Consider the following 27,739-nt stretch of genomic DNA (forward strand, 5'->3'; position numbering starts at 1 on the left):
CAGAATTAAAAGGTTTATGCCTAGATAATGAAGGTACAACATCTTATTATCTGCTGTATAGTTTAGGTGTGCCTACAGTCTAGAAATCCTCAATTTTCAATTCTCTACACAAACAGGTACAGGAAACACATTTTCAGGTCAGGACTGGGGGTCTTTATTGCCTTTTGCAAACTGTATGAGCTGTTTTGTGTATATTAAATTATTTGATATATAGAATTATTTGATTAGTTATTTGGTAGTAATGTCAGGATTTATCTTAATGTTCCCTAACAACAGTTGCTTAAAGTGAATGTATTTTAAATGTTCCACTGTTCCATGCCTCCTCTTCCACAAATATGCTTTTAGATAATTCAACATTAGACTTCATTCTGGCAAAGAGATGAAGAGTGCATTAAAAAATAAATGCAGCCACCTAAATGCAAATGACTGTGGCTTAATTACATTTGTTTTAAGCAAGGAGAACACAGTAATCTGTATTGGTGTTTTGAAGGCACAACTGGGAAGAAAACTAAACAATTAAATACCTAGTAGAATTTAGAAATGTTATCAAGTTCTTGAAATCTCAAAATCACAAAGGACAAGTTGGTGATTTAAAAACCTTATTCTAGTCAGGAAGAAAAATTAAAGCAGCAATTACATACTTTCAAATGGAACAAGGGGAAGTTGGTAGAAAAGATTTTTAATTGGTGTTCATGAAATGCAGACAACTGGTAAGAAAACAAATAATATAAATAAATAAAATATCCATGTCCAGCAAAAGAAAAACAATCAGGAAAAGATTTTAAATTTAGCACTGGGAACAAAATTTGTAGTTTATGACTATGAATGTTGAGCAAATGAACAGAAGTTCACTGTAGAGGATGACAGTGAAGGCAGCAATCCAGATGTCAAATTAGGTAAATATTAGTGCCTAATATTCACACTTAATTAAAAAAATATGTTTACAGGCTCAAGAGGTTTTAGAAAGGCCTTTTAAAATAGAGCACATTTTCCAGACCTAGATTATTTTTTACTTTTGTTATTTGTTTTAGCATTTACCCTTTAGAAATCTGATTACCTATATGCCTTAAAATACCAACAAAACCTGTCCCCGTGTTTACATTTGGTTTTATTTCATCAAATCAGCATGGTTTGGTTTGGAAAGTACCTAAAAGATCATCTAATTCCAACCCCCTGCCATGGGCAGGGACATCTTTCACTAAATGAGGTGGCTCAGAGCTCTGAGCTGGCCTTGGGCACTCCCAGGGACAGAGCACCCACAGCTTCTCTGGCAACCTGTCCAGGGCCTCACCACCCTCACAGGGAAGAACTTTATGCCTCTATGCTAATCCCAAAGTCCTAGATGTTTGACTGCATCATGAATGGTCTTAGAAATGGAAAAGGGGAGGAGAACCCAATCCAGCATCCTCCTTTCGACACCGTACAAGCCATCTCACTTCCAGAGGTGAGATACTAGAAACCAGCATTAACCACTGCTACTGCTCATCAGCACCAGGCTTGTCTCTTGTCCAGAGCCTGGCAATCCATCCTTTAAAGTGCAGTATTGTGGTACTTAATTAAGAAATGAATTAACTTTTTCATTAATATTAAGAGAGTATATAATTTTCAAGTATATGGAGGGGTTCAAACACTGTTTCACTGTGTCCTGTAAAAGAAACCAAGCAACCAGCCTGTCTCCAAAACCTCTCTAACTGTGTCAGAGGTAATATGCAGAATGAAGCCAGGACTCTTTTGGTTATCAGTCTGTCAAATTCCAGAAAACAAGATACCTCTCCCAGCCAGAACTGTGAGACAACCCAAACCTAAGAGCAGAATGCACTGAAACTTTTCTGCTCTGACTCGCATTAAAAGGAACTTCCTGCTGTAATTGTCAGGCAGAAAGCTCAGCTTAAGCACAGCTACCACTGATCACACTCTTACACAGGACACCTGGCACAGTGATCTGGGGTGGTTAACTTCCTTTTGATCTGCTGGAGTAAAACAGAACTGATGTGCTGAATGGAATCTGGATGGTAGCGAAGTAAGAACCACAACAATCCACAGATTTGCTTAATGGTGCTTTGGGATGGCAGATTTCTGTCCTGTCATACAACTTTGCACCAAAAGCACTCAAAAGAAAAATATTCTGTTTATCAGATTCATATATTTTATTTCTATAGAAATACTTCAGGCCATTTTTCACTGTGCCATCAAAAGACAGTACTTTCTAACTGACTGAAAATGTAGTTTGTCTGTTATCCATTTCATTTGCAACAGGTTGTGTTTCTATTCACATCCCTTCCTCAGTCATATGATACCTATTAATGTGGCAAAAGGGTACAACATCTACATTATGTAACCAGTCAGTCAAATCTCAAATACACCATAGCTGTCTGAGTAGCCACTTGGTTTCAATTTATTTATATTCTGGAAGCTCAGGAAGTGTTCTGTAATTTCCCAAAAAGATTCACCTGAAAAGCTCTGTGGTAGGATTTGACCCAGAATTAGTAACACAGCTTTATTTGCTGTTGACCACAGATCCCTAATGCCACATGCATCAATTAGATTTGAAAATTTAAAAACTTTTAAAATTGCACTTAAATTTGAAAATTTCATGTCAGATATACCAAATATACTTAAAAAGCACATGGGCAGCTGGTTGGGATTGATTCTGTGTGTGTATATGAGAAACAATATGAATATATAGAAATGAATTGTGAAACTTCATCTTTTTAAATCTACATATAATCTTTTAAATATAAATAGAATCTCATAAAAGAATTTTCCTCAAAGTTGTATTTTGTGATTTTTTTTTGCATTTAAATTGAGAGATCAGTAAATTTATGTTTATTAAGATATCTAGTCCATGACACTCCACACAAAAAATACTTTAATTTAGCCAAAGCAAGTTAAGTTTCTCAATTAATTCAAGACTTTGGTCAAACTTTACTAAAGCATCTACAATCCAAATTTCTCAGACTGATTACATCACATAGTTTGAAACTCAACCACAATTTATGAAAATGAGCTTAAAAGCTTACCTGGATTTCATATAAGTGGGCAATGTGAAACTGAACTGTAAGAGTGGGAAAATCAAAATTATTAGTTTTAATGAACAACAGCAATTGCAGTGTTTTGAAGTGAGGGATAAACAATGTTTCAAATTTATCAATGCAAACCCAAGACAAATTAGGTTTTGAAGATACCAAAAGTATTTTTTTACATTGATATTTTACATTTAATATACCAGACCTGACAGAAAATTAATATCCTAACAAAGCACAAAAACTGCAAACAGCTATTGAGAAAAGCAGTCCATGGATTTTATTTGTATTCTGAAACAGAGAGTCCATTAACCTTTCAGTAAACTTAGCAATAAAATCTCTTGAAGCTGAGGTAAGAGAACACAAGGTAGTATTTTCTGTACATATCCAAGCTAGAAATAAACATTTTCATTCTGCTGCCAAGAAACAGACTAGCTGGGTTGCAGAACATTATGTTACACACTGCCAGTTTTATATGGGATCTTAAATTTAGGTGTTTTTTCTTCCTTTTAGGAATTGCTTTCCCCTTGTTAACTGAATCAGAAGTGTTAATTACAGATGATACTTTGATTGTTACTGTTAAGCATTTTCAATTCCTCATACAAATTGTCCAGAATGCCATAAATACCACAAGCAGCCTGTGCAGGCAAGATTGCTGGCTGGAGAAAGAAAAATGGGTTGTTCAAGAGTAAAAGCACAGAGAAAATTACCCTCACACTGCTCAAATCATCACAGAAAAGACTTGAGGACTGCTAACCTGGACTATCCATGGAATGGTAGATAGCTAAAGCTAATTGAGATGAATGTAATCCTCATTCTGCTTTGATGAGGAAAGAAAAGTTCCTTTGAGACAGACTTTTGCTCCATGTTCGTCAGGATTACAAGCAAGAAAATACCTGTGGTTTGAGCCAAGCTCAATTTATTTCAATTACACAGATTCTCTCCCTTGAAGCTACAGGAAAGTGTGACACCAAATTACCATACAAACAGGTAATATGGAGTTCAGGGCTTCACTCTGGGTCATAAAGGAGGGGAAATCTCCCTTTGTGCACTGCTTTGTCCTCTGCTGTAAAGAAGGAAGCCGAGTGCACTTTGGAAACCAGGTCAGAATGAAATGCATCATCTAAAATTTTAATAAACTTTTTGTGTTCCTTGCTAAGGGGCACATAACACACCCATTATGTTCACTGCATCATCAAACTTCACTCTGTACTGATGAAACAAAAGCCCTGCATTTGTTTCAGGAGTTCATTATCTAAAAATTTCTCTCCTCTTTTTTTTGCCTCCTAACAAAACCCTTTCAGTGTGAAGCTCCAAAATGAAGTGATGCCTTGGAGGGAAAAGGAAAATTAAAGGTGTCAGATTAGAGACTGCCTAAATAGGAAGAAGAGATGCTTAGTACTCAAACATTTCTGCTGGGAACACACTCAGTGTTAATGCTGCTACTCACCCAGCCCTTAGAAATGCAAGGGGGAGGGTTAAATGGAGCATTTAGTGAGGGTACCCAACACCCTGGGGCTGGGCAGGGCGTTCAGTTCTCCTCCCAGAACAGCACAGTGGGACCTGGCCAAGCCCCTCTCAGTGCTCTTCACCCTCCTCCTCTGGGTTGGTCAGGCACTGAAGCCTTTACATGGGGCCAGCCCTCTGTCACAGACACATTTTATGAAAAATCCTTTCATTAGGGTCTTTTCTCCTGAGAAGCATCAGAAAAGAAATGTAAACAATGGTTATCTGCTGCTGTGGAATGCAACAGGTGGAGCTTTGATTGGTCTCATGTGGTTGTTTTTAATTAATGGCCAATCACAGTCCAGCTGGCTCGGACTCTCTGGTCAGTCACAAGATTTTATTATTATTCCATTCCTTCTTCCTTTCAAGGCTTCTGATGAAATCCTTTCTTCTATTATTTTAGTATAGTTTTAATATGTCATTTTCTTTCCATATCATATACATAATAAAATAATAAACCAGCCTTCTGAAACATGAGTGAGTTCCTCATCTCTTCCCTCGTCCTGGGACCCCTGTGAACACCACCACAATTGGTGACCCCGAGTGAGGAAAACTTCCAAGCCCCCTACACAAATCTGGGGGCAGAGGGGACTGGAGGGGAAAGGTTAGGAAAACCTTACAGAAATTCAGGTTTAGTGAAAACCCATAAAGTTAGTGAGAAAGAATATGAACAAACATGAAATACAATAAAGAATCACATGTCTGGTAGAAAAGCAATAAAAGCCTATTGACTCTGGGAGAATTCTGCAAATTTTTACAAAATTATCTGTGCCTGTTGCTGATAAGTAACAAAGCTTGAAGACAGCCTTGAAGCACAGCTGGCTCCTTGATACAGCCAGTGGTTTCAGCCACGTGAACAAACTGCCTTTCACTACCTTGCTGACACAATACTCACAATTCCATCCAGTTTTTATAGAAATGCTTTAAATATTACATCCAATGCCTCTGAAGTGAGATTTTGGAGGTAACTTAAGCTCAAGCATGAAGGTATCTTAAAAACTGAAGGAATAATTTCCTTCACAACTCTCTGCCTTTTAATTCTTACAGACTCCAAAACACGGAGACATAATGTTTATTCTTGTATACAATTTCACTAATTATGGATAAATACCTGCAGGACACTCTGTTACAGCCTACAGAACCTTCTGCCTATGACAGATCACACTGCACTAAAGATTAACATGTTCAAGTACAGACCAATATATAGTTGATATCATAAAAAAAACCAAAAATCAAATATGGAGGGGTTTTTTTCTTATTTCTACAGTAAGGTTGATGCTGAATTTTGGATCTATAAATTTAAATGGCATGGAAGTAATCACAGAAAAGTTACAGATTATCAAGATCATGCAAACTTTAAAATAATTGGTATTAAATGTGTGCCATGGCACAAGCTCCAGGTTTATAAATATCTAAAAAGCAAGTCAAATAATAAGTTTCCTCCAGAATTCAAGCCTTCAGAGTAATGAATAAGCTAAGTCTCAATTTTTACTTATTCCATTTAGTAAAACAATCCACAATTCCTCTAGAACATCTGTCTCCACTGAGAGAGAGACAGGTTTTGTAGTCTCCCTCTCTCAGTACCAAATATTTTGATTTTGAAGACCTGGTTCATTGAAAATTCATACAGTTGCAAGCATAAGACTTAAAAAAAAGATCCACAACAAAATAAATACATATTGGTTACTTACTTTCAGCGTTAGACAAAGTGCAGGGATTGCAGTCAATCAAAGCTAACTGAAAATGCTGGAAAGAAAAAAGAATTATTTGCTTTTCAAACAAAGTAATACTATCACTTGGGCAAACTACTAAGAGTAAATCAATTTTGTACTTGAAAATCAATACTGCATTTTACCATGTGTCTTAAAAAAACAGTTTTCAATTTCTGTTCAACTGCTTACTAGAGGAAAGTAAATTTTTTTTTATTGCAAACACTTCAATGCTTCTAGGAATGTAAGATAGCAACAGATCTTCATAAAACAACTGGGGTTGCATCTAAAATAATGAAGGCATCAAATGAATGGTCAAAATTGGAAGATTAAGTTTTTATACACACAACTGGGACTGCAGAGACACCAGCTCACAGCCTCATGGAGATAAATACTCAAGCACTCAATCCATCTAGAAAAACAGAACACTCTCCCTACAAACTGAGCGATTTTAAGTTTTTAAAAATTTGAACTCTTGTCAAAAAGAATTTAATATGAATACCTCTTCATTAGAACATGAGTTCCTAAGGAGGTCATAAGTTCTCACATCCTCTCCTCCAGATGTTGAGAAAAATTCAGTTAAACATTAAAGTTTGTATAATTTTAATCACTTTAAGGAATACAAAAAATATCTTTTAAAACATTCTAGGTTCTGAGGTAAGTTTTTCACTCATCTATAAAGAAGGTCACAAGAGCAGAGCAATGAAGTCTGTCTGTAACATCATGTTAATTCACTGATCACTATTTAATTTGAGACACAAGTGTATTAAAATGAATGGAACAGGCACAGAAACTCCAGTGCCTGAGCTTTTCCATAAACTTCTGAGAAAATCCCCACATGGTGTGAAATTTCAACTGACATATTAGCTCAACAGAGAATAAGGCCTAGGAACACAGGAGCCTAAGAGTTACCCTATGAGATACTACTGTTAATGAATACAGTTATTTACAAAATACAGTGTCAGGTGATTTCTAGTACACAAAACACGACTGACACTTTAGTACACTTTATTTTTTCTTAGCATAAAAGTGATCATTTAGATCAAACTAATACATTATACAGTATTATATGTATTATAGCATGCCAAACTAGGTGGCACTGGGAGCCTACTGCAGTAGCTGGGAAGAAAAAAAAGTCTGTATCAATGGATAGGTGCAACACTTTCAGTATTGTACTCAGAGCCATAAGATGCTACTTAGCTTTCCTCATGGTGATAATAATTCCTTGAGTACAGTATGTCTATACAAAACACATCTCTAAGATGTGTAAGATTTTATCAGACCTTCACATTTCCAAAAAAACCCTAATTTTAATAGGGACAAAAAATTCAAAAATTAATATATTGTCCATAGCAAGACATAAGAAGAATGCTGACATTTCCATAAGCTCTGACATACACTGATGCAGCTTCCTCCTCACTCCCTTCATCAAGATAATTTGTAACATTTAACAGCATTTAAAAAATGAACCAAACTCAAGTTAAATAACAACACAAATTCATGATTTAGAAAGAACATTTTAGCAATATCCCCCAGAAGAGAACACAAAAACCAACGGATTCACACCATAAAATAACTTTTTAACCTTAACACAAGCATTAAATAATAGCTTACAAATATTAAATATTAGATTATTTCTCTGCTGTGTCTGTTCCTTTCCCTACTGCTCAGCAGGCAGACAACTTACAGTCTCCCCTCACTTACATTGCAATGCAGGTTGAGTGCCTCAGAGACATCCTTTAGTCTGTTACCATAGTGATCCTACTAAGCAGACAACTTTAAAAAAAAACCCCTAAATAAAAATAAAATGCTCTATCTTAAATTGCATTTTGCCTGCCAAAAGAAAAAAAAAAAAAGGCTCTGGCCTGTACAACTGAGTGTTACTGATCTAAAAGGTACAAAATCCTTCCTGTACAGATGTGTCATCTTGCACCATCACTTACAATTACTATGGAAAGATAAAGCAGTAAAGCAGAATGGAACAGATTTGCTCTCACCTAGCAATGCTATTAAAAAAATAAGCAGATCTAAAGAAAAAAGATTGACAACTGTTCTGTAGCAGCTCTTCTGAAGGGTTACTGCAGTGAGACTCACTGAGAGAAAGCAGGCAACCATGCAATAGCTAACCATTTTAATATACAAGTATGCCAACAGTATCAAGTGCTATACAGTAAAAAAAAAGCAGAAATATTCTCAGCAATGCCTCCTAAAAAATTAAATATTCACTGTTACAGTAGCCAACTTTTGAAATTCAAAAATCCACAACATGAAAATTTTCTTAGTGTGATAAATTTCTATTTGCACTGTTCACTAATCTACAAACGGTAAAGAAATTGATAAACCAAAGCCAGTGACTACAGAAAAACACACCATTTGCACCAGACATTAATCACAATTAAAAGCAATACACAGAAATCCCAGAACCTTTCAAACCAAGAACCTCTGAAATGCACACACACGAGCAAACCTACACCTCGTGCCGGATAAATAACACACAGCTCCCCGTTAAGTACCCAAAATCAGACAAAAAAAACCCCATGCACACATTCTAACCCATCAACCTCAAATGAAGATCCACTAATCACAATCACCAGCACCAAAAAAATTAAAAAATAATAATAATTTCCAACTTCCATTTCTGCAACCAACAGCAGCGGCTGGCAAACATCTGCACCCCTCTCAAATATTGCAGCACTGAGCTGGCTACTGCTGTGTGGAATAGTTGTTATGCAGGAGAGGCCGCTGCAGCTCAGAGACGACACACAATACCTCAAGGCAGACAGCAGTCTATAGAAATTCAAATCCCCAGTAAGAGGATTTACCTAGAAGGCAGTGTTCTGAATGTTAAAAACTAACAGGCTCTTCTCAAGGGCTGCGGCTCAAGGCACAATCACAGAATCGTTTAGGTTAGAAAAGACTTTTAAGATCAGCCAAGCCCTAAATCACCTTGATTTGTAGCCATCTGTAATTGCAGAGTTATCTGCAGCCCATTCCATCTCCTCTGGAGTCCTTGACTTGCCTCTGATTGTGGAAACAATTCCGAGGATAACCTTTCCAAGGATGAGAGGTACAGTGGATTCCATATAAAGAGAACTGATGAAAGCACTAGGTCTGGTAGTAAAGTAACAGTAATGGGATGCTGATTTAGGTAACTTAACATGCTGTCGCTCACAGAATTAACAGCGATGCTTTCAAATGTAACAGGCAAGTACCCAAGGTTTCGTTGTTTCTTTAATCAATAAATGACAAAAGTAAAACGAACCCTTTTCAGTGCAAGATTTTCAGTACTGTCTCTGTTTACACATGCAAACCTGAGACCTCTGTAGTGATTCTACTCCCTCCTCCTCTCCAGGGTGACATCAGCAAGTTTAATAGTTCTCGGCTCTGCACATACTCAGCAAGCAAGGCAAGCCATCCTCTGAAACCTGACAATCCTCACCGACTTACCATGAAGGAAAGCTCCATCATGACTCAGTAAAATTCTGTCAGGAGATGGCTTTTTCTGCCTGTGTGACCTAGGTGTGATGCCCGTGTTGCTCAGAGCAGCTTTTGTTCAGAGAAGTAGGACACGGAGAGCCTTGTGTAACCAGCTGGGGCAGGGTGCCAAGCCTCCATTTGCCAGGCATCTCTGGGACCAGGGGAGAGGGTCAGGAGAGGACACGCTCCGTGTGCGGCTACAGCAGCTCATCCTGCTGCTCTCCACTGTTTTCTGAGCTCAGAACAAATTCAGCTCGCAACAGAAAGGTTTGTGTAGTGTAAACACTCAGGTACTTTTGTCCAACATTCAAAAAAAAGCCAACTTATAGATAGGAGAAAAAAAAACAAACCCTGCTGGAGGACAGAAGGAACAAAAGCCACGTATACAAATACTGTATTCAGCGGTGCATTCTGAAAAATCTCGTCCTGACAAGCTCTAAGAGAAAAATGATTTTCAAACAGAAAGATCACACAAGCTGTATTTTTGCAAGCCATAAAAAGGCTGCCTCTGAATTTACTGACCAATATCTTATACAGTGATTTTCACAAAGCTATCTCAACACTTCCACTTGCCTCCACCTTTTATGCATTATTTCTGCAACATCAGAATTCAGCTATTCCTGTGCTAACAGCCTGACAGACTGCCAGCAGCAGGGGAATGTCACAGGGACGGGGGTGACTGGGAGCTGCTGCCACTGCTGCAGCACCAGCACTGAGCGCCCCAGCCGGGGTCGTGCCAGGACTCAGCCTCCAGCCCCCACAGCTGCACTGAAAGCTCAGCTCAGTCCTTGCTGGCGACCTGTGGCTACACTCTGAGTATTTTCTGAGTATTGTGTGGCCAGCAGCAGCAGGGAGGTCATTCTTCCCCTGTACCTGGCACTGGTGAGGCCACACCTTGAGTGCTGTGCCCAGTTCTGGTCCCTCACTTTGGAAGGATGTGGAGATGCTTGAGCACGTCCAGAGGAGGGCAACAAGGCTGGTGAGGGCCAGCCTGTGGAACACACGCCTTGTGAGGAACATTTGAAGGAGCTGGGGTTGTTCAGCCTGGAGAAGAGGAGGCTTAGAGGTGACCCTACTGCTCTCTACACCTTCCTGAAGGGAGGCTGCAGACAGGTGGGGTCGGTCTCTTCCATCGGGCAGCACTGACAGAACCAGAGGACTCAGTCTTTAGCTACATCAGGGATGGTAAGGTTGGATATTAGGAAAAAATTTTCACCGAAAGAATAATAAAGTACTGGGATGCTCGTCCCAGGAGGTGGTAGAATCACCATCTCTGGATGTGTTTAAAAAAAGACTGGACATGGCACTGGGTGCTATAGTCTGGTTGAGGTGTTAGGGCATAGGTTGGACTCAATGATCTTAGAGGCCTCTTCCAACCTCACTATTCTGGGATTCTGTGATTTCTGCATGCCCTGAATGCCAACCCTGCAGTTAGAGCTACATCTGATGAAAGTGGATCTGATCTGTCTGGATGGAGCTGTCTCTTCAGGAGCAGGTCCACGAATGAAGCTCACCAGAATCAATGAATATCCTGAGCTGGAAAGGACCCAGAGGGATCACTGAATCCAACTCCTGGCCCTGCACAGAACATCCACAAATGTCACACCATGTACCTAAGAGCACTGATCAAATACTTGAGCTCTGCCAGGCTGGTGCTGCGACCACTGCCCTGGGGAGCCTGTTCCAGTGCCCAGCCACCCTCTGGGGGAAGGACCTTTTTCTAATATTCACCTAAACCTGCCCTGACAGAACTTCAGGCCATTCCCTCAGGTCCTGGCAGCACAGAGCAGAGACCAGTGCCTGCCCCTCATGAGGAAGCTGTAACTGCAGTGAGGTCTCCCCTCAGTCTCCTCCAGGCTGAACAGACCAAGTGCTCTCAGCTTCATATGGCTTCTCTTCAAGCTCCTTCCCCATCTTTATTGCCTATGGACACTCTCCAATAGCTTCATGTCTTTTTTCCACTGTGGTGCCCAAAACTGTCCCCAGCGCTCGAGGTGAGGCTGCCCCAGTGCAGAGCAGAGCAGGACAATGCCCTCCCTTGCCCAGCTGCTGATGCTGTCCCTGATGTCCCTCAGGACAGGGATGTCCCTCCTGGCTGCCAGGGCACTGCTGGCTCATGTTCAACCGGCCATCGACTGACTGGGACACCCAGGCCCTTTTCTACAGCACTCCACCATATCATTCCCCAGGCTGTCCATACACCCAGGGTCGCCCCATCCAGCCAATAAGGGTATCTAAAGATATTGGTTGTCCCACCAATACCCTTAGATTGAATGCTCAACTTCTGAACCACCTGTTCCTCTTCCCATGGTGTATTCTTCCCCATCTCCCAAATGACCAAAGATGCCACATATTAGCAGAGTAATTCAGTTTTAGCACTTACTCCTCTTTGTAATCATGGCATTTCTAACATACACCTGTAATTCTGTTTTACAGGAATTAGTCAAAAACCCAGGTGAAACTAGGTAAGTTTAATAAAAGAGAATACTCTGTAGGGCAGACCTTGGGGTACCATTATCCACTGTCAAAACCAGTCACACTAATAACTCTCCTGCAGTTTCATTACAGTGCCATGCTGCATTAAAAATCTTCCATGGATTTACTTCTTCTATGCGTCTTTCCACCACTGACATATGCAAACTACCAAGACTAAGAGAGAAATTTCAGTCCCAAATGCTGCTTTCCAACCACTTACATTTTTTTTAATTATCTTTTGATTAATTTCATTTTGCTTTCCACAAAATACTTTTTTGTGTGAAGCACTTGAAATCTTGGATATCCAACTTGCGAGAGCCAAAGCCCTTCGCCTGGTTTTTTACCTAAAAAGCAGCTGTTCCTCGTAGAATTCAAGACATAAAAATAGACATGAGAAACTAAAATGTCTCATAACTGCATGTATTTTGACTAGTTATTTTTAATAATTAAAATACATAAGGTTTCAATGTACAGTGTTGAAACTTAAAAATTACTAATTTAAGCCCATTCAAGAAAGATAACTGGGTGGTTAAACAACACATGAAGGCTCAAAATCAGAAATTTTCCTAAAATTTCTTTTTAGGAAAAGAAAATAAAAATTTTCCTAAATACTTGTTTACTTATTAATCAGAGAAAGAATATAAAACATGAATGATATGTCTATAAGAGTTTTGTGCTAGCATATAATAGCTGCACTAGCTAAAAATATCTTTCATAAGTATATATATACAGGAGAAATATTTGAATAAGTGCTAGAAAAGTGTCTGACTGACTATAAATAAATACTTCAAGCTGTTCATCGGTACATCAGCATTTAATTTCTTTATATTTCATGCATATTCATACTATTCATGCACATTTTAATTCTTTTGCAGACTTTTTCTTATCCTAATATAAGCAGCATGTCTTAACATTACTAACAAATGAGAATCTTTAGAAGAATAATTAAAAATTAAAATTATATTTAAATTGATGTTTTACGGGCAAGATGAAAGCATAAGCCTGAAGCAAGCTACTGAAATAACTGTTTTGTGTATAAAGAAGGAGGAAAAACTTCTGTAAGTGAAAGACAGAATCAGTATTTCTACTAAAAGGCAGATAATTGAAAACATGAGAAATTGAGTTCTCATTCTTCTAAAGGTTTTGTTACTGGGTACAGGGTGTACCTGTAATAAAATCAAGTAAAATTCCCAAAGCAAAACACTGCTTTGTTTGTTATAACCAACCTGCTCATGTCCAGCATTACTACTGCCCACCCATTAAAAAAAACACCCCACAAAGCAAACAAAATCCAACAAAACCCAAAATTTCCCTACCACAAATCTCCAAACAAAAGCAAACAAAGCTTCCCCTCAATAAAACCAAACCCTCAGAAAATCTCACCCCCTCTGTTCCCTCAATATCATCAATCTAATAAATAAAAAAACCCAAAGATTTCTTTTCTCCCTTAAGTATGAATTCTGCATTCAAAGGGCTTTCAGGATCACGGCCCTAAATCCCCAATAAAAATACAAGACTTGAACAGCACCAAGCAGGATGAGCACCAGAAGGTTTCCCACAGCTGGCACCTGGTGCTCAGCTCCCAGATCTCAGAGGGCTCTGGAGCAGTGTATGTTGCACAGGAATGTCCTCCAAAATTCTCTTTGAAATCTTTCACTCCCACAGATTTTCTAAAATTTGTTTAAGATTCAACAGTACTTCAGAGAAGAACTGAGACACACATGCTAGACAAGATGATTACATGCACCTATAAAAAAGGAGGCCAAATTAAAAAAAAATATATTCAATAAATAGGAAAATGACCATGACAGTGAGTGGCTGTCAGAAATAATGTGGCAGGGACTCAGAAGGATGAATTTTTTTTCCAGCTACATTTCCCCAGTGAATAAAAATATACATTAGATTCTTAGAGATCTTGCTTTATTCTCCTTCCAGATTATCACAGTGCCACTACAGCTGCTTCCATGGAACACAGTACTCCTTGTGTCTTTTGTAAAAAACAGTGAACACGAAAGGGGCGGCAGGACATGGTAAACTAAAAAACCTGGACTGTGAGGTGAACCTCAGTAGCATGGTGTTGCTACAGTCATAAATCTATAAAAAAGAAATCTATCCCCAAAGTCACTGCCAGTTAATTTTGGAATTAATTGTACTTTTCTGATGAAAGGGGCAAACTCAGCTTTCATGTCTCACCTCTGAAGGCAACACTGCCCAATCTGCCAGATTAGACAAGGACTGGTTTTTTTTCAACCAGAAGGGTCACTTTTTGTCCCCTTAATGTAAGCCTGAAGGCCAAGTAATTTTCAACAGCATTGGTGTTGCAAGAGTTTATGGCAATAGGATAACAGAGAAAGTCAAGGATTCTCACAGTAATTTGCAAATCTTAACTGTAGAACAGGCAAAACCAGTAATTGATTTTGAAAAAACACTGGGAGTTGATTTTATGCTTGTTAAACAGCGCTCTAGCAATTATCTTGATCATCAACATCTTAAAATAGTAAAAATTAATTTTGTGCTTAAATTGCTTACATAAAATACAGATGATTTATGTTAATGCTCTAAAATTGTGAAAAACATGGAATATATATGACCTTCAGACTTCCATCTTCCCCCTTTGCCTGAAGTCTCTTACTGACAATGCCTCTCACTGACAATGACTCATCTGTTGGCAATGGTTTATTCTTAGCAATTACAGACTTAACATGAATGTTTAAATACCATCAAAAACATTATGATATTTCAAAGTACTTTAATGCGACGTTGGTACAATCTGTGAAATCCAGAGCAGCCACAAGCGAATAGCAGATGAAAAAGCAACTTCCACTTTCTGCCTCCATGTGAATGGGGAGCTCAAAATGGGCAAAGAGCCCCAGGAAAAAGGTCTGTGCTGAAGGCCAGCCACAGGCAGGCTGCACCCCAACCCCCTTAATTACTCTCTAAAATCCTGGATCCTTTTAAAAAAGTCCACAAAACTAAAAACAGCACAACAAGACAATTCTGTCTTTTCACTGCTTTGGGTTTCTTGTATTTCTTTTGCTCAAAGATGAGATACTCTGTGTCTCAGAGAATGAGACAGACATTGTGTGAAAACATCCCTTCACACTTTCCTCACATCCCCTCCCCATTTTACTCTCCCCATGCTTGAGCAAAACCTGTGCACCAGCACTTCATTCTCCTCACTAAGGAAGCATTTTCTGTCTTGCCTCTCATATTCTCATCACTCAGAGTTCTGGTTTAAGAATGTTTTTTAAAAATCACAGTCAGATTGGCTTTTTAAGAAGCTACAGCCCTGTTCTACTTAAGTTTTCTCCTCAACTGACATCTTGTGATGTTGAACTGATGAGTTTCAATCAGTAACACTTTGTTTTCAAACAAAGCAGGTAAGTCCTTGGACTGTACCTTAAATCCACAGCTGAGCTGAACTGGAAACAGCTCAAAGTGTTTGAGACCGAGTTCAACTGGGTCTCTTGCTCCTCACTGTTATTCTTTACTAAGGATTGCAACCTCCAGAGCAAAGAAAAAAACCAGAAACTCTGCTTCAGGTGTCTCAGTTGGTAATTCCAGAGCAGTTTCTCATTACATTTTGAACCAGAAGGGGATAAGACAGCTCTGTGCCCTCCTTCCCATTCCATCAACCTTGCACTGGATGTACCAACCAGGCCATCTCAAGCTGAGCTGGCTCAGACTTCTGATCCACCTCAGTCTGCAAATGGGGAAAAGCAAAAAAATGAAAAATCACTCAATTCAATGTGGCTGAGAGTGCTGAATGAGGCAATCAGGATTGCATGGTAAAAAATGAGGCAAACTTTTAGGAACAATCTGTAGTTATATTGCTTTAAGAAAAACATGAAACCACCTTCGATGCAAACACCCCTGTTCATTTCACCATCCTTTGAAGACCATCCCTTTGCCCCAGGGTAACCTGCTTTTGTTGTGGCCATTTGTTTTTTTAACTGTCTTAACCATATGCCACATAAAAGCAATGGCATCATGATAATTTTGAAATAAAAAGATTAATTTCTTTCTGTTTTCAAAATATTACTTTGGTGGTTTTCCCATTTGTAGCTGGTGTTTTGAAAACTTGCAATTTGGTATACTCAAAATCCTCATGGTAAGTGACTGATTTGTTTTGCAAAGTTGTGAACATCAAACACAAGAAATGATTTAAACTGAGTTATCATAATATTTATTTAAATACCTGATTCACTGACAGAATTGCAAATTTTATGGCACAGCAGAAAAAGGTTATCTATTTCTTGATCAATTTATATCAAAAATTAAAATCATATCATCAACTACCATCAACAACAGTTGGAAAAGACCTTTTGAGATCATTGAGTTTCTTCTACTACTTGATTAGAAGACAACCACATCCTTGGAAATTTAATCTTGTTTTCTCCCAGCTTCTTCAAAAATAAAACCAAAATGTACTTCAGCATTTCTTTTATTCCATATATATCATGACATACCAAATCTGTGCCAAAGTATAAGTAAATAGGATCACTCAAGCTCACACATAATCCCTTTCTCAATAGGGATCTAACTCTACCTCTCCTTGCTCTCTTTCACCATTCATTGCATGGAATCTTTTCTACTCCTCTGCACAATTTCCAGCTCCACCAATCTCTGTAGGTGAAACCTTGGGCTCTGGATGAAAAGGGAAGCCTGGGGAGGGAATTGCTTCCCTCCATCACAAAAACTGAAAGGAAAAATTGAGAGCAATACCCTACTCTTACAAATCTTGGACAATGTGATTCTGACAACTCAAGAAAACAATCTGCCAAGAAAAGAAAGCTGTAAGAATCTTGAAAACAAAACACTTATTGTTTTCAATAATTTTGAGGGAAGATTAATATGCAGAAATGTGTTTACAAATTACACTTAATTGCAAAATTCCCAGCCCTGCAGGTGGATTTCCCACCACATGCAAGTCCGTTAAAAGAACTCTTCCTTTTTCCAAGACACAGAACAGCTAAATTTAGAGGCCAGGAAGGAAAGGACATGTGGGTAGAGTAGAAAATGGAAAGAGGAAAAAAATGGGCAAATGTGCTGAATGGAGGGAGACAAAATGCCAGATTACAATCAGAGACCAGAAAAGAATGTAAATAGTAAGGAATTTGAAGAAGTACAGAAGAAACAAAGCACTGTGTTACCATAAACCATTTCCAACTGATTAGCCAGAAACTGTTGCCTTAGAAGCTGACTCTCAAGCCAGGAAATAAAAGAATAATTAACTGCTAGAAAAGCAACAATTATATAAAAAAAGACATCATTCTGAATAAAAACTTTCTAGTTTACTAGAAAGTAATGTCTTTAATTCCAAAGACTTCCAGTTTACAACAGGGAAGCTAGGGAAAAAAAAAGGAATATAAAAATAAAAAAATCAAATAATCCAAGCTGCTATTTTTTTTTTCCCTTAGCATTCAGTACAACCTCAGTCTCCTCTGAGATTCACTATTTTAACAAGAGCCCTGCACCAAATTTTTCATCTAGAGTGTAGCACCTCACACACCTCAAACCCATCCTTCTTCTGTTAGGACTAAGACACTTCACATTAAAGCACTCCAGTTTCTATAGCAGATGGTCTATGACTGCTCCATGCTTATGCATTCCTTGCAGTTTTAAGATGCAACACACAACATGTAAGAAATGTTAAATTCAATTTGAAAGGACTTAAACCTACCTTTAAACTAGACTCATAGTCTGTGTTCACTTTGAACATAAGCCCAAGTCGCAAATGAATTTCCTTGGCTCGACAAAAGCTGGGATCAACATAAAGCGCCTCCTGAAATGCTTTAATTGCCCTGAAAGAAAAACATAGATTAAAAAAATGATGTTTTACTGAAGTATTACTCTATAATCAATGTTTTTTATATGGCTAACAAAGTGGATCAGCAAGTATTGTTACAGAAGAAAATAACAAAATAATGGTTTACATGTAACGTTTTTGGTGCATGGCTTTTGATTCTTCAAGGATTGGGTAATTTTGAACTCCAGATATCCTCATGTATTTGAAAGTCTAATCTTTTCTATTAATTTAGAGAAACTAATTTGCTGCATGAAATACACTAACATATCTGATAATTCGGAGAAGATGACTCACAAATTAGTTACAAAATTAGTGCAAGTTCACTTATAGCAGCCAGGTTGCTTTTGATTCCAGCAGTGCAGACCCCCAAGCAGCAGCAGAGGAGAGATCACACACATCTCCCACTGCACCTGCCTGCTCCTTTGTCCACTTTCTCCTCCCTTCCCCAGCACCAGCACCATGCAAGAACTCGAATAATACCAATTGCTCCATTACTTGCAAATGCAGACATAAAAGCCTGCCAGCTCCTCACACAGTAACTTTCATATTCCCATGATAGGTGAAGATGGCTCTGATTCTACTTCCTTACCTTCAAATCCTCTCTCACTTGTCCCTGTTCATGATGGCACCATACAAGATAAAACAGAAATGCCATCTAACAACTCCATCTTGGAGCAGAAACAAGACTAAACAGGACTGTTTTGCCTCTCAGGCCACTGCATAAAACTAGGACAGCTGAAATGCAACTAAAAGATAATAGAATTGAAGTCACAGAGGAATTAAGAAAGAAGCTAAGTCTCATTGTTGCCTGAAATCAGAGGACAGGTTGAAACAAAATCCTTTCCTGTACACCAGTGGTCACACAAGAAGAGAAATCAGAAGCAGCCTCACTCAGGGTAGATTTGAGCCCCAGAGAACACAACCCCAATCCCATCTGCTGCCCCTGGAACCCCACAGGTGGTGCCAAGGGGGAGGTGACAGGGCAGTCAATGTGGGGAACTGGACCCACTGTGACATGGGACAGGGGTTAACCCCAGTGCTTAAAATCAACTCCCTTAAGGCACATTGATTTAATTCCCACTCTCCAAGTACAGTATTATTTATAAGGAAAAAAGGTTGGTTAGCAGATGCAATGCAAAATTCAACAAATATTTTTCACAGACTTTTTTACACACATAAATTATCATTTCTGAATCCTTCAGAAAAAACCACTTCTACTCTAAAATTCTTACAGGCTTTTTTCTCATTGAGGGCAAAGCAAACCAAAGGCACAAACTTCCTCTAGACAATGCAACTGTATGTACCTGAAGCATTATCTGACTTCTTTAAACAGACCTTAAGAGTAGATAGGCTTAAAAGAAGTATTAAATTTTTATTGTGGAACTGAAGCTTCCTCTATCACAATCCTTCAGGAAGGCTCTCCTTACCCAGTACCCTACTTTTTTACCAGCATATGGAAAATGAGCAAGTGAAGTGCTGAAGGGACAAACCTGTACCAGAGCTAAGCTCTCTCACATTTCAACTAAATTTCCCTGAAATCCTATGGTGGTGGTGAATCACAAAGCTCATATCTACACTGAATTCATAACAAAGATCCTTGTCTCATGATACCATGCTCATCTTCATCACCTACAAAAACAGAAATCAAACTGAAACGCCAAAGACTGGGCTGATCACTGAGTATCAGCACATATTTTAAGCTAGGCTTTTGCTATGCCAGAAGATAGATTCTATTATTGTGTTTTTGATTTTATTGTCTCAACTCTGATATGGGCATTAGGGACATTATCCACTGGAATTTAAAATCCATTACCTGTATCTTGTTCAAAGATAATATCCTAAGTCCCAAAAAGGAAGAAAACCACTGTCTATGATTCCAATCAAAGAGAAGACAAAAAGTGGGAATGAAGACACAGCAGTTCTACAGCACATCACACAGTGTGACCACAGTAACATCCTGGAAACTTCATATTCCTCATTTAGCCATCCTTGCTTGATCAGAAAATAGTATTTCCATATTTCCCCACTCAGTCATGTCTCCACTGAAAAAATCATCAAAGAGAGGATTTCTAAAAAAGTTTAAGAGAATCTGAGTGTAACAAAAATACTTCTGTAGTCTCTTGCTTACTGAACAGGAAATGTTAATCATTGACACTGTTGAGCAATGGAGTAAAACAAAGTCAAAAGTATAATTAAAAACTTTCCAGGACAGTTTTCAAATTTAGTTTGAATGTATACTGTCCTTCATTCAAAAAACCAAGAATGTTGCCTACCCCAGTCTTTCAGAGGAGCACAGCACTTAAATACCTGTAAATTATCATCAGTAGACAACAGGGAACACTGTGTCACATTTAGTCAGAAACTGCTGGTCATAGAGACCATGCTTTGAGTAAGGTTTATCTCTGCACACACTAAACTAACTAAAAATCAAATTTTACCTTTTACTTAAATCTAGTGTTAATTTCATATTGGTTTCACAATTTTTAGTTTTTTCCAGGATGACATGCATGAATAATAAAAAATAGAAACTACTTCCACCAATATGGAAAGGGGCATCACCAAAATTTCCTCAATGAAGTGATGAGGATTGATGCAATGAAAGAGCATTTTCAACATTTTTTACCAGTGGTAGGTACTCATGTTTAATTCAATAACTACAACCTCATTTAAATACTCAGTAGAATTTTTATAGAATAAAATAGTCAAGCTCTGAAAAGGCATTTACTTATTAACTCTTACAGACAGACAAGTAATTTTACATCACAGCTGAATTAATATTGATGTAATTTTGCCTGCAAGAGACATTTAAACAAAATAGCAACATGCTCCCAATTACAGGACACATCAAGAACATGGACCACAGCAAAAACCTCTGCCTGTTTTCCACTGCCATGCCCAGAGCTCCAGATTCATTCCCTTACTGTCAAACAGCAAAACATCTGCAGCAGCACTGATACCATTCCACAGCTGGGCCTTCCAGACACAGCAGGAGTCACTTCATTCTTGTACAGATCTTTGTTTACTCTCAAACATCTCTAATCCCATTTCTGTTCTCTGTCCAAGCCCACACCCAGAAATTTGTGGGTCTGGAGGATCCAAGGCATCCAAGTTATCCAGATGTTTTCCCTCAAAGCTCTTGTAGGCTTGACCAAAACCAGAAGTGCAGATATGACCCCACAGCTGGATGAGTCCAAGAGCTTCCTGCAGGGCTGATGGCACAGAGCCCTCCCCAAGTCAGTTTGGAGTCTCCTCCATAATTCAGTGCCCTTCATGCACAGACAGAACTTCTCATCTCACCCCTTCAGCAGACTAAACATACATCGATCCAAAGGAAAAATTATCAAATGAAAGGCCAGGAGCTCTCAAACTGCAGAAATAACCTACAGCCATGTGAATTCAGCAAGAGAGGACTTTCCTTTTGTTCTCTGATGATACTGACACCTGCGTGATGAGGCACCGTGCTGGTTAAGTCTACTAGAATTTATTGAAATTAAATAAGGATTTTCTCCAAGGATGAGGACATTTCTCTCAACAGGCAGGAAAGGCTATTCTAACACTTAACAAAATGGGAAATCAGGACTGGAAAAGAGACACTACAAAGAATGAAAAGCACCTCTGGACTTTCACTTTACACAGCACTGCTACAGCAATTCAGGAAAAATAAAAATGACATCTCCAAATCAAGACTGCCAGAATCAATACTGCAGCTATTGTCCCACCCACTAATCTATATGACAATGCCCTCCATTATCAAAGTGCAGAAACCAGGTGAATAATAAATAGATGATTATATTAAACATTTAGTGAACTCTCTTAAGACTTCTACTGGATGGTTTTCTTGAATAGACTGCGAATAAAATCAGCTTTGTACTAGGCAAAAGAATATAATAATTAAAGAACATGAATTTAACTATTCAGAAGTTATCACTTTTGTACGTTTCAAACAAAACCCATGAAAATCAGAGTGAACGTACAAAATAAAAGAACCTAACATTATTCTAATTGTCACTTGATGCAGTTGGAGTGAAACTTTCTTTTTTGTGTTCTTACCCTCTTTCAATTTTCTGACCACCTATTTTAAGCCTCACATCATTTCACAGCCTTACTAATGAAAGTGATGTGAGGCTATCTGGACAAATTTCTTTTTGAAACTCATAATCACAGTTTGAACATAAACAAAGTGTTTATGAAACACTTTTGCAGCCTTTAGCTACAACTCTTCTGTCCAGAGGACTGCAACAGCTGAATGGCAAAATATTTTGAGCAGCAAAGTCTTTAAACGTTTCTCTAGAACAGCAGCTGGGAGTAGTTTTTTCCATAGCATTAGCAGAGTTTTCAGCAATCCAGGAGTAGTTTGCTATGAAATCACAGCAAGATAAGATAATAAAAAGGAAGTTAACTGCCCACTTTGTCACTGGTTAATTGCTACATGCATGTGTACTCTACATGTACATCCCCGTTTTATATGCCTGAAAAATAAATATATATATTAGATCCAGCCACATGAAACCTGAGAAATATTTAACAAAGCAGTATCTACAGACTGTGTTTAAATTCTTAGAGGTCTCCACTTGGCAAAGTGCATTCCTACACATTCCATTATATACTCAACTTTCTGTGTGGAGGAACCCAGTCAGAAGCAGAGATGTTGGTTTTAGGTATCTTTGTATCTAGATATTGCACAGATGATGACAGTGCTTCTGCTTTGGGAAGGATCAGGTAGCAGAGGGGTCAGGAAGCTCCACTCAGGAATGACTGGTTTTCCACAGCAGTCTTTAGTCATGATGGAGGTGAGGAAAAGGGTCTGGATCATCTCTTGCGGGTCTTTGGTTTTTTTCAGGGTCAGTGCTGAAGGACTGAGTTTTCTGTAACACTCATCTCCTACAGCTGGTAAAGAATCCCTGAACTGAGGAGCCTCAGGGCAAAGATCCCAAATGGGGCAATCAGGGTGACTGATCTCAGTCTCCTCTCAGGTGTTTCTGAGCAATGTGGAGCCTTTCTCAGTTGTCCAGCAATTTGCCAGGCCACTGAAAACACTGCAGGCTGCCCTTGGAGCACCCCAGTTAGTACACTGGGATCCACAGCGTGTGAAATTCAATTTCAGGACACAACCTCAGAGCCTGGGCTCCATCTTTTCATCCTGATGGAAGTCAGTGGAATCAGCAGATGATAAAACAGGCAGGCTCAGAATTTTCACTGAAGTGGAGAAAAAATTTGGTATCCAAGCCACTTTGGGTTCTTGGATACCTGGTTGAAATACCTGGGTGCAGGTATTTCACAGAAATGAAGGACAGCCTTGAACTAACTGTTGAAATTCTTTACTAGTGTTCAATCTATAAGACAACTATGGAATGAACTTATGAAATTGTTAAAGTTATGTGAATATCTCATGCTACTGGTTTTCTACTCTAACTGAGAAACAGGGAAACAGTAAAAATGAACCAACCACTTACTGCTTGATGATAAATGGTGTAAAAGAAGGGAGTATCAAAATTTCACATCCTTCAGACCTGTTTTACTGTAGTTGATTCAATTTATGGAGATAACACCTTATGGCACATCTTACTATAATAATTGTGTGAAATAGGTTTGGTCTGATCACACTATTGCAGTGTTCATATATATGTTGAGGACTTTTTAATTCTTACATGAACAGTTAAACAAAATCACCAACATAAAATGATGTAACAGCTAAGATTTGTACTTAAGATAATGCTGCAATTCTGCTCTAGTAGATAAAAATATGTCCAATATTGAATTACAGTGAACTGCATTAAGAGTCTTGGAACAATCCAACATATCCTTTTATGAAAGCTGGAAAACTTTAAAAATAATATAAAATATATGAACAATAATTCTAAAGCTGATCTTATTCCCACTTGCTTTTTTTATTATCCCTGTTTATATGAGACATGAAAAAACCTCAAGTATTTCTCACCCCTTCCTTTTAGGAGGACTATGTACTTCCCTCTTGTTAAAGTCTCTGAATATATGAAGCAGTGGTGATAAAAAAAACAGTTCATGGATGAATCAGAATAAATAAACCACCTTAAACAGTCTTGAATACTTGAACAGTCTTCCTCTGCCTGCTAGAAATATCGAGATCCATGTCCTCTATGAGCATAAGCAGATGGAATAAATGCAGCAGGAAGACAGATTAGCATTTCACTGTGGAAGAGGACTCTCCTGGCAATCTGTGAGAGTTCTGTGGAGGATTAAGTCTTCAAAGAAGAACACCTATTGTAAATGACCTGCTATCATCTCAAAGTCTTTTGTGATTTTGTCACACCTGAACACCAACAACCCCATATCCCTCTGCTCTTGGCCCCAAAAAATCACAGAGAAGGGAAAGAAAGGGATTAAAAATCAGAACTGCACACAAAAGTGCAAGATTTTACCTATATTGGATTTTCTTTTTTAAAAAATTCTACCCAGTATTTCCATGATACACTATGTCCTTAGCACCACACTATACATAACTTTGTTGTACAAACAGAATGGAAAATACAGTTACTCTACTCAACCTTAATATGAGAGCTATGTGCAGTTCTTTAAGTTAGGACATCAACTTACACTCATGCTGTCAACAAGTGAAGAGAAATCTAAATTAATTCAAAGCTCTAATTTATGAGTACTAAATAGCATGATCCACTGATGGCAAAAGCCTATGTTGAACAGGTGGCTTTTCAAAAAATTAATTACTCTAAATCTAAGTGCTTTGCCTTATTTATCTTACAGTTTATCTACCATTTTCACAGTGCAAACTGTAACAAGATACAGCTTCTAAGAAATGGTGCACAAAATACTTTTGAATGCTAAATGAGGAAGACAAGATTATGTAGCAGCTAGAATATTCTGAAACCTGGTAAAATTCAGCCAAGTCTCATCACAATCTTAAAACAATGGATTCTCAGGCTTTCTGAAAACTTTACTATTCTTCTCTTGTTAATTAGAATGCAACAAATAATTGCATGTCGTGTACAATACAACAAAGGAATGACATTCATTTCACCACTATCAGTAAAAAAAACAGTGAGCTGCAAGATAAAATAATCCATGGTGTGAGCTCATAATTTAACCAATTTATTCTAATTTGAAGAATAAAAGTTTATGCACATTATCCTGAGGAAAGCATAATTGTTTGCCTTAAAGATACACAAAAACAATTCAAGGAGAGGTGGGGGAGAAATCCTGCTCCATTGTTCCCAACCATCAGTCAGTGGTCACTCACTGCATCCCTAACTGCAATCAGGCTTAGCTCAGTAACACAATGGAACTTTTAGTGATCAATCAAGTCCTGAAGTCACACTCACTGTACCAACAGTCTCTGTACTGAGTGTAAAACAGACTGACCTAAACCCTGCACCTTTCTTTTTCCCCCATGAATTAACTCTATCTCCACAGGATTAAACACCAATAAAAGTCTGAGGACCTTTGAACAGAACTCCAGTGACTGAGTCCATTCCATTCACCACTCTCATCACTGATAAAATAAAACCAAAACCCCAAGTGAAACACAACCCTCCCCCACCCTCAACAAAAGCCCTGCTCAGTCCTCAAAGCCCTGGCAGAAATTACAACTCTTTTAACCCTGAGTTTTTTCCATCAGATTGATTCCACCTGAGCCTATTGCTCCTCATGTCCAAACCCTTCACCTAATGCAGCTCTGCCAAAATTCCTGCCCACCAAGCAAAATGAAAACAAGCCCCATTTACCACCTCTGTGCCAAGAAGGTTTTTTATAAGAGGCTTTCCAACAAACCCAGGCCACAGATTATCAATAACAAGAATTCCCAAAAGCCTGTTGAGTCATTCTGCTCCATCCCCACTGCTGAACTGTGCTAAAGGGAGTGCAAGGTCTTCTCCCAAAGTATTTTCCTTTTCATGGAACTGTTGTGGCTGCCCCAAGGATGTTACACTAATACAGATACTGACCCAGGAGAGTAACACCTGCAAACACCTTAAATGTAATAAAATCAAAATTAAACTATTTTACACTCACACTGAACTGAGGGTGAAGTAATCACACACTGTTGGGACACCACACAAAATACTGACACTGTCAGCTTATTCCAACTTACCATTGAAAGGCATTGTAATGGAAGTAGACCAAACCAAGGCCATATAAAAAGGCAGCATTCTGTAAAGGAAAGAAACAGTGTTTAAAACCCAGATAAAAGTTGAGCTTCTAATATTTTATCCATCCTTTGATATTCTATTTCCATTAAAAGACAAATATATTTAAAATCCACCTCAAACGAGACGATCCAAAAAGAAGCAACAAAAAGATAGGTAGACACTAAAAAAAAAGCACTGGTTCTCCATGGTCACAAAAAAAGTGGCTCTTTTGGTGGAAAAGTAACCACAATATTCAAGTACTTTTACATCAGAGAAACTGATGTGCTCTGTTCTACAACAGCAGGGAAAGAAATGATGGAGTAGAAATCTTCAACAGTTTAATATAATGGAAAAAAAATAGTTTATGACCAGGCATCATTTCATAGTCACAATGATTTATACTCACATAAAAGAAAACAGAGATGCACATTCTAATTTCAGTGTCTAATGCAGAACACTAATTAAATGAATCTGAAAATATGCTTAAGGAGATTTCACTTTTCTGAATACCAAAAAACACAGACCATCAATTTCAAACCTACAACAATAATATTCCTTCATCATTAATCCAGTTTCTAGTTCCTATCCCCGTATTTGCAAAAGGTAAAAACCAAGTCAAAACAACAAAAATCATTCCCCTTCTGGAAACTCATTTTCCCTCCATTTTCTTTTCATATAAACTATGACTTACTTCCAAAGTGAAATTACTAACAATATTTAATGAATGTTTAACTATCCAGTTCCACAAATAATTATTACATATTTCCTAAATTAGGAAAAATAAACAAATTCCTTTTCCTTTTACAAAGCTATGCTACAGCACATTTGTTTTTTATTGAGCAGAACAATTCCATTATTTACAGGAGACATTGTACATGCTGCCTAAGACACATTTTTAGGCTTTTCTCATATATAATTCTGATTCTGAGACACCAGGTATGCATCCCAAAGCTCTGACACATGGACAAGATCTGGAATTTCAGTTGTCAAAGACTGCACTTGAAGATAATCTCTCTGCCACTTGCATGCAGTTCTTTAACAAGTCAAATTTCTAAGGAGTTCCACAAAAGGAATACTAATTATGACTTAAACCCAACCCAAATATACAAGTTACAATCAAGTTTTTCCTACAAAGTAACTGGTAACCAGAAGACAATTCAAAGAGCAGCATTCATCAGAAACAGGATCCAGTATGATAATTTCATTATCCTTCATTTGCATAGTCTAAATACAAATTAAAACCAGGGGGGGTGTCAAAGATCCTCTCATGAATGCAGCTGGATCCCAGCTTCAGCAAGGGACAGCTTCCAGGAAAATGCTGTGGTATGAGCAGATACTACAGCAATCAGAGCACTGGAAGATGTTAACAGGAGTGCAGAGGGAAGTGCATAAACAATAGAAGAGGACACTTTATTACTACTGTAAACCCACATTCCCTTTTAATTGAAGAAAAGCACAACATGGACATCATAAAGATAAAATGTCTCCAATTCCGTATTCTGCGTCTTTCACATGTTCCAAGTATGCTCTGCTAACAGGAAGATCAGGAAGAAGGCAGGCTCAAAAGCAGAGCACCCATAATGCCCTGACTGAAAAGTCATTTTAAATGAAGAAGAAAGAGAG

The 27,739-nt window shown here is 38.3% G+C and overlaps 1 protein-coding gene across 6 annotated transcripts in view; it reads right to left on the reverse strand.

Moving 5' to 3' along the window:
* Positions 1-27,739, reverse strand: part of KDM6A (lysine demethylase 6A) — a 153,599-nt gene that overhangs the window by 53,384 nt on the left and 72,476 nt on the right. For all 6 annotated transcript variants that reach the window (XM_036389091.2, XM_036389098.2, XM_036389107.2 and 3 more), the window contains exons 5-8: positions 26,080-26,138; positions 17,874-17,994; positions 6,221-6,275; positions 3,021-3,055 (exon numbers count right to left, since the gene is read on the reverse strand). In XM_036389091.2, the coding sequence (XP_036244984.1) occupies positions 3,021-3,055; positions 6,221-6,275; positions 17,874-17,994; positions 26,080-26,138 (270 nt within the window). The remainder of the gene's footprint in view (positions 1-3,020; positions 3,056-6,220; positions 6,276-17,873; positions 17,995-26,079; positions 26,139-27,739) is intronic.

This window comes from Molothrus ater, chromosome 2 (assembly GCF_012460135.2).
Source record: "Molothrus ater isolate BHLD 08-10-18 breed brown headed cowbird chromosome 2, BPBGC_Mater_1.1, whole genome shotgun sequence".
Taxonomy (NCBI): Eukaryota; Metazoa; Chordata; class Aves; order Passeriformes; family Icteridae; genus Molothrus; species Molothrus ater.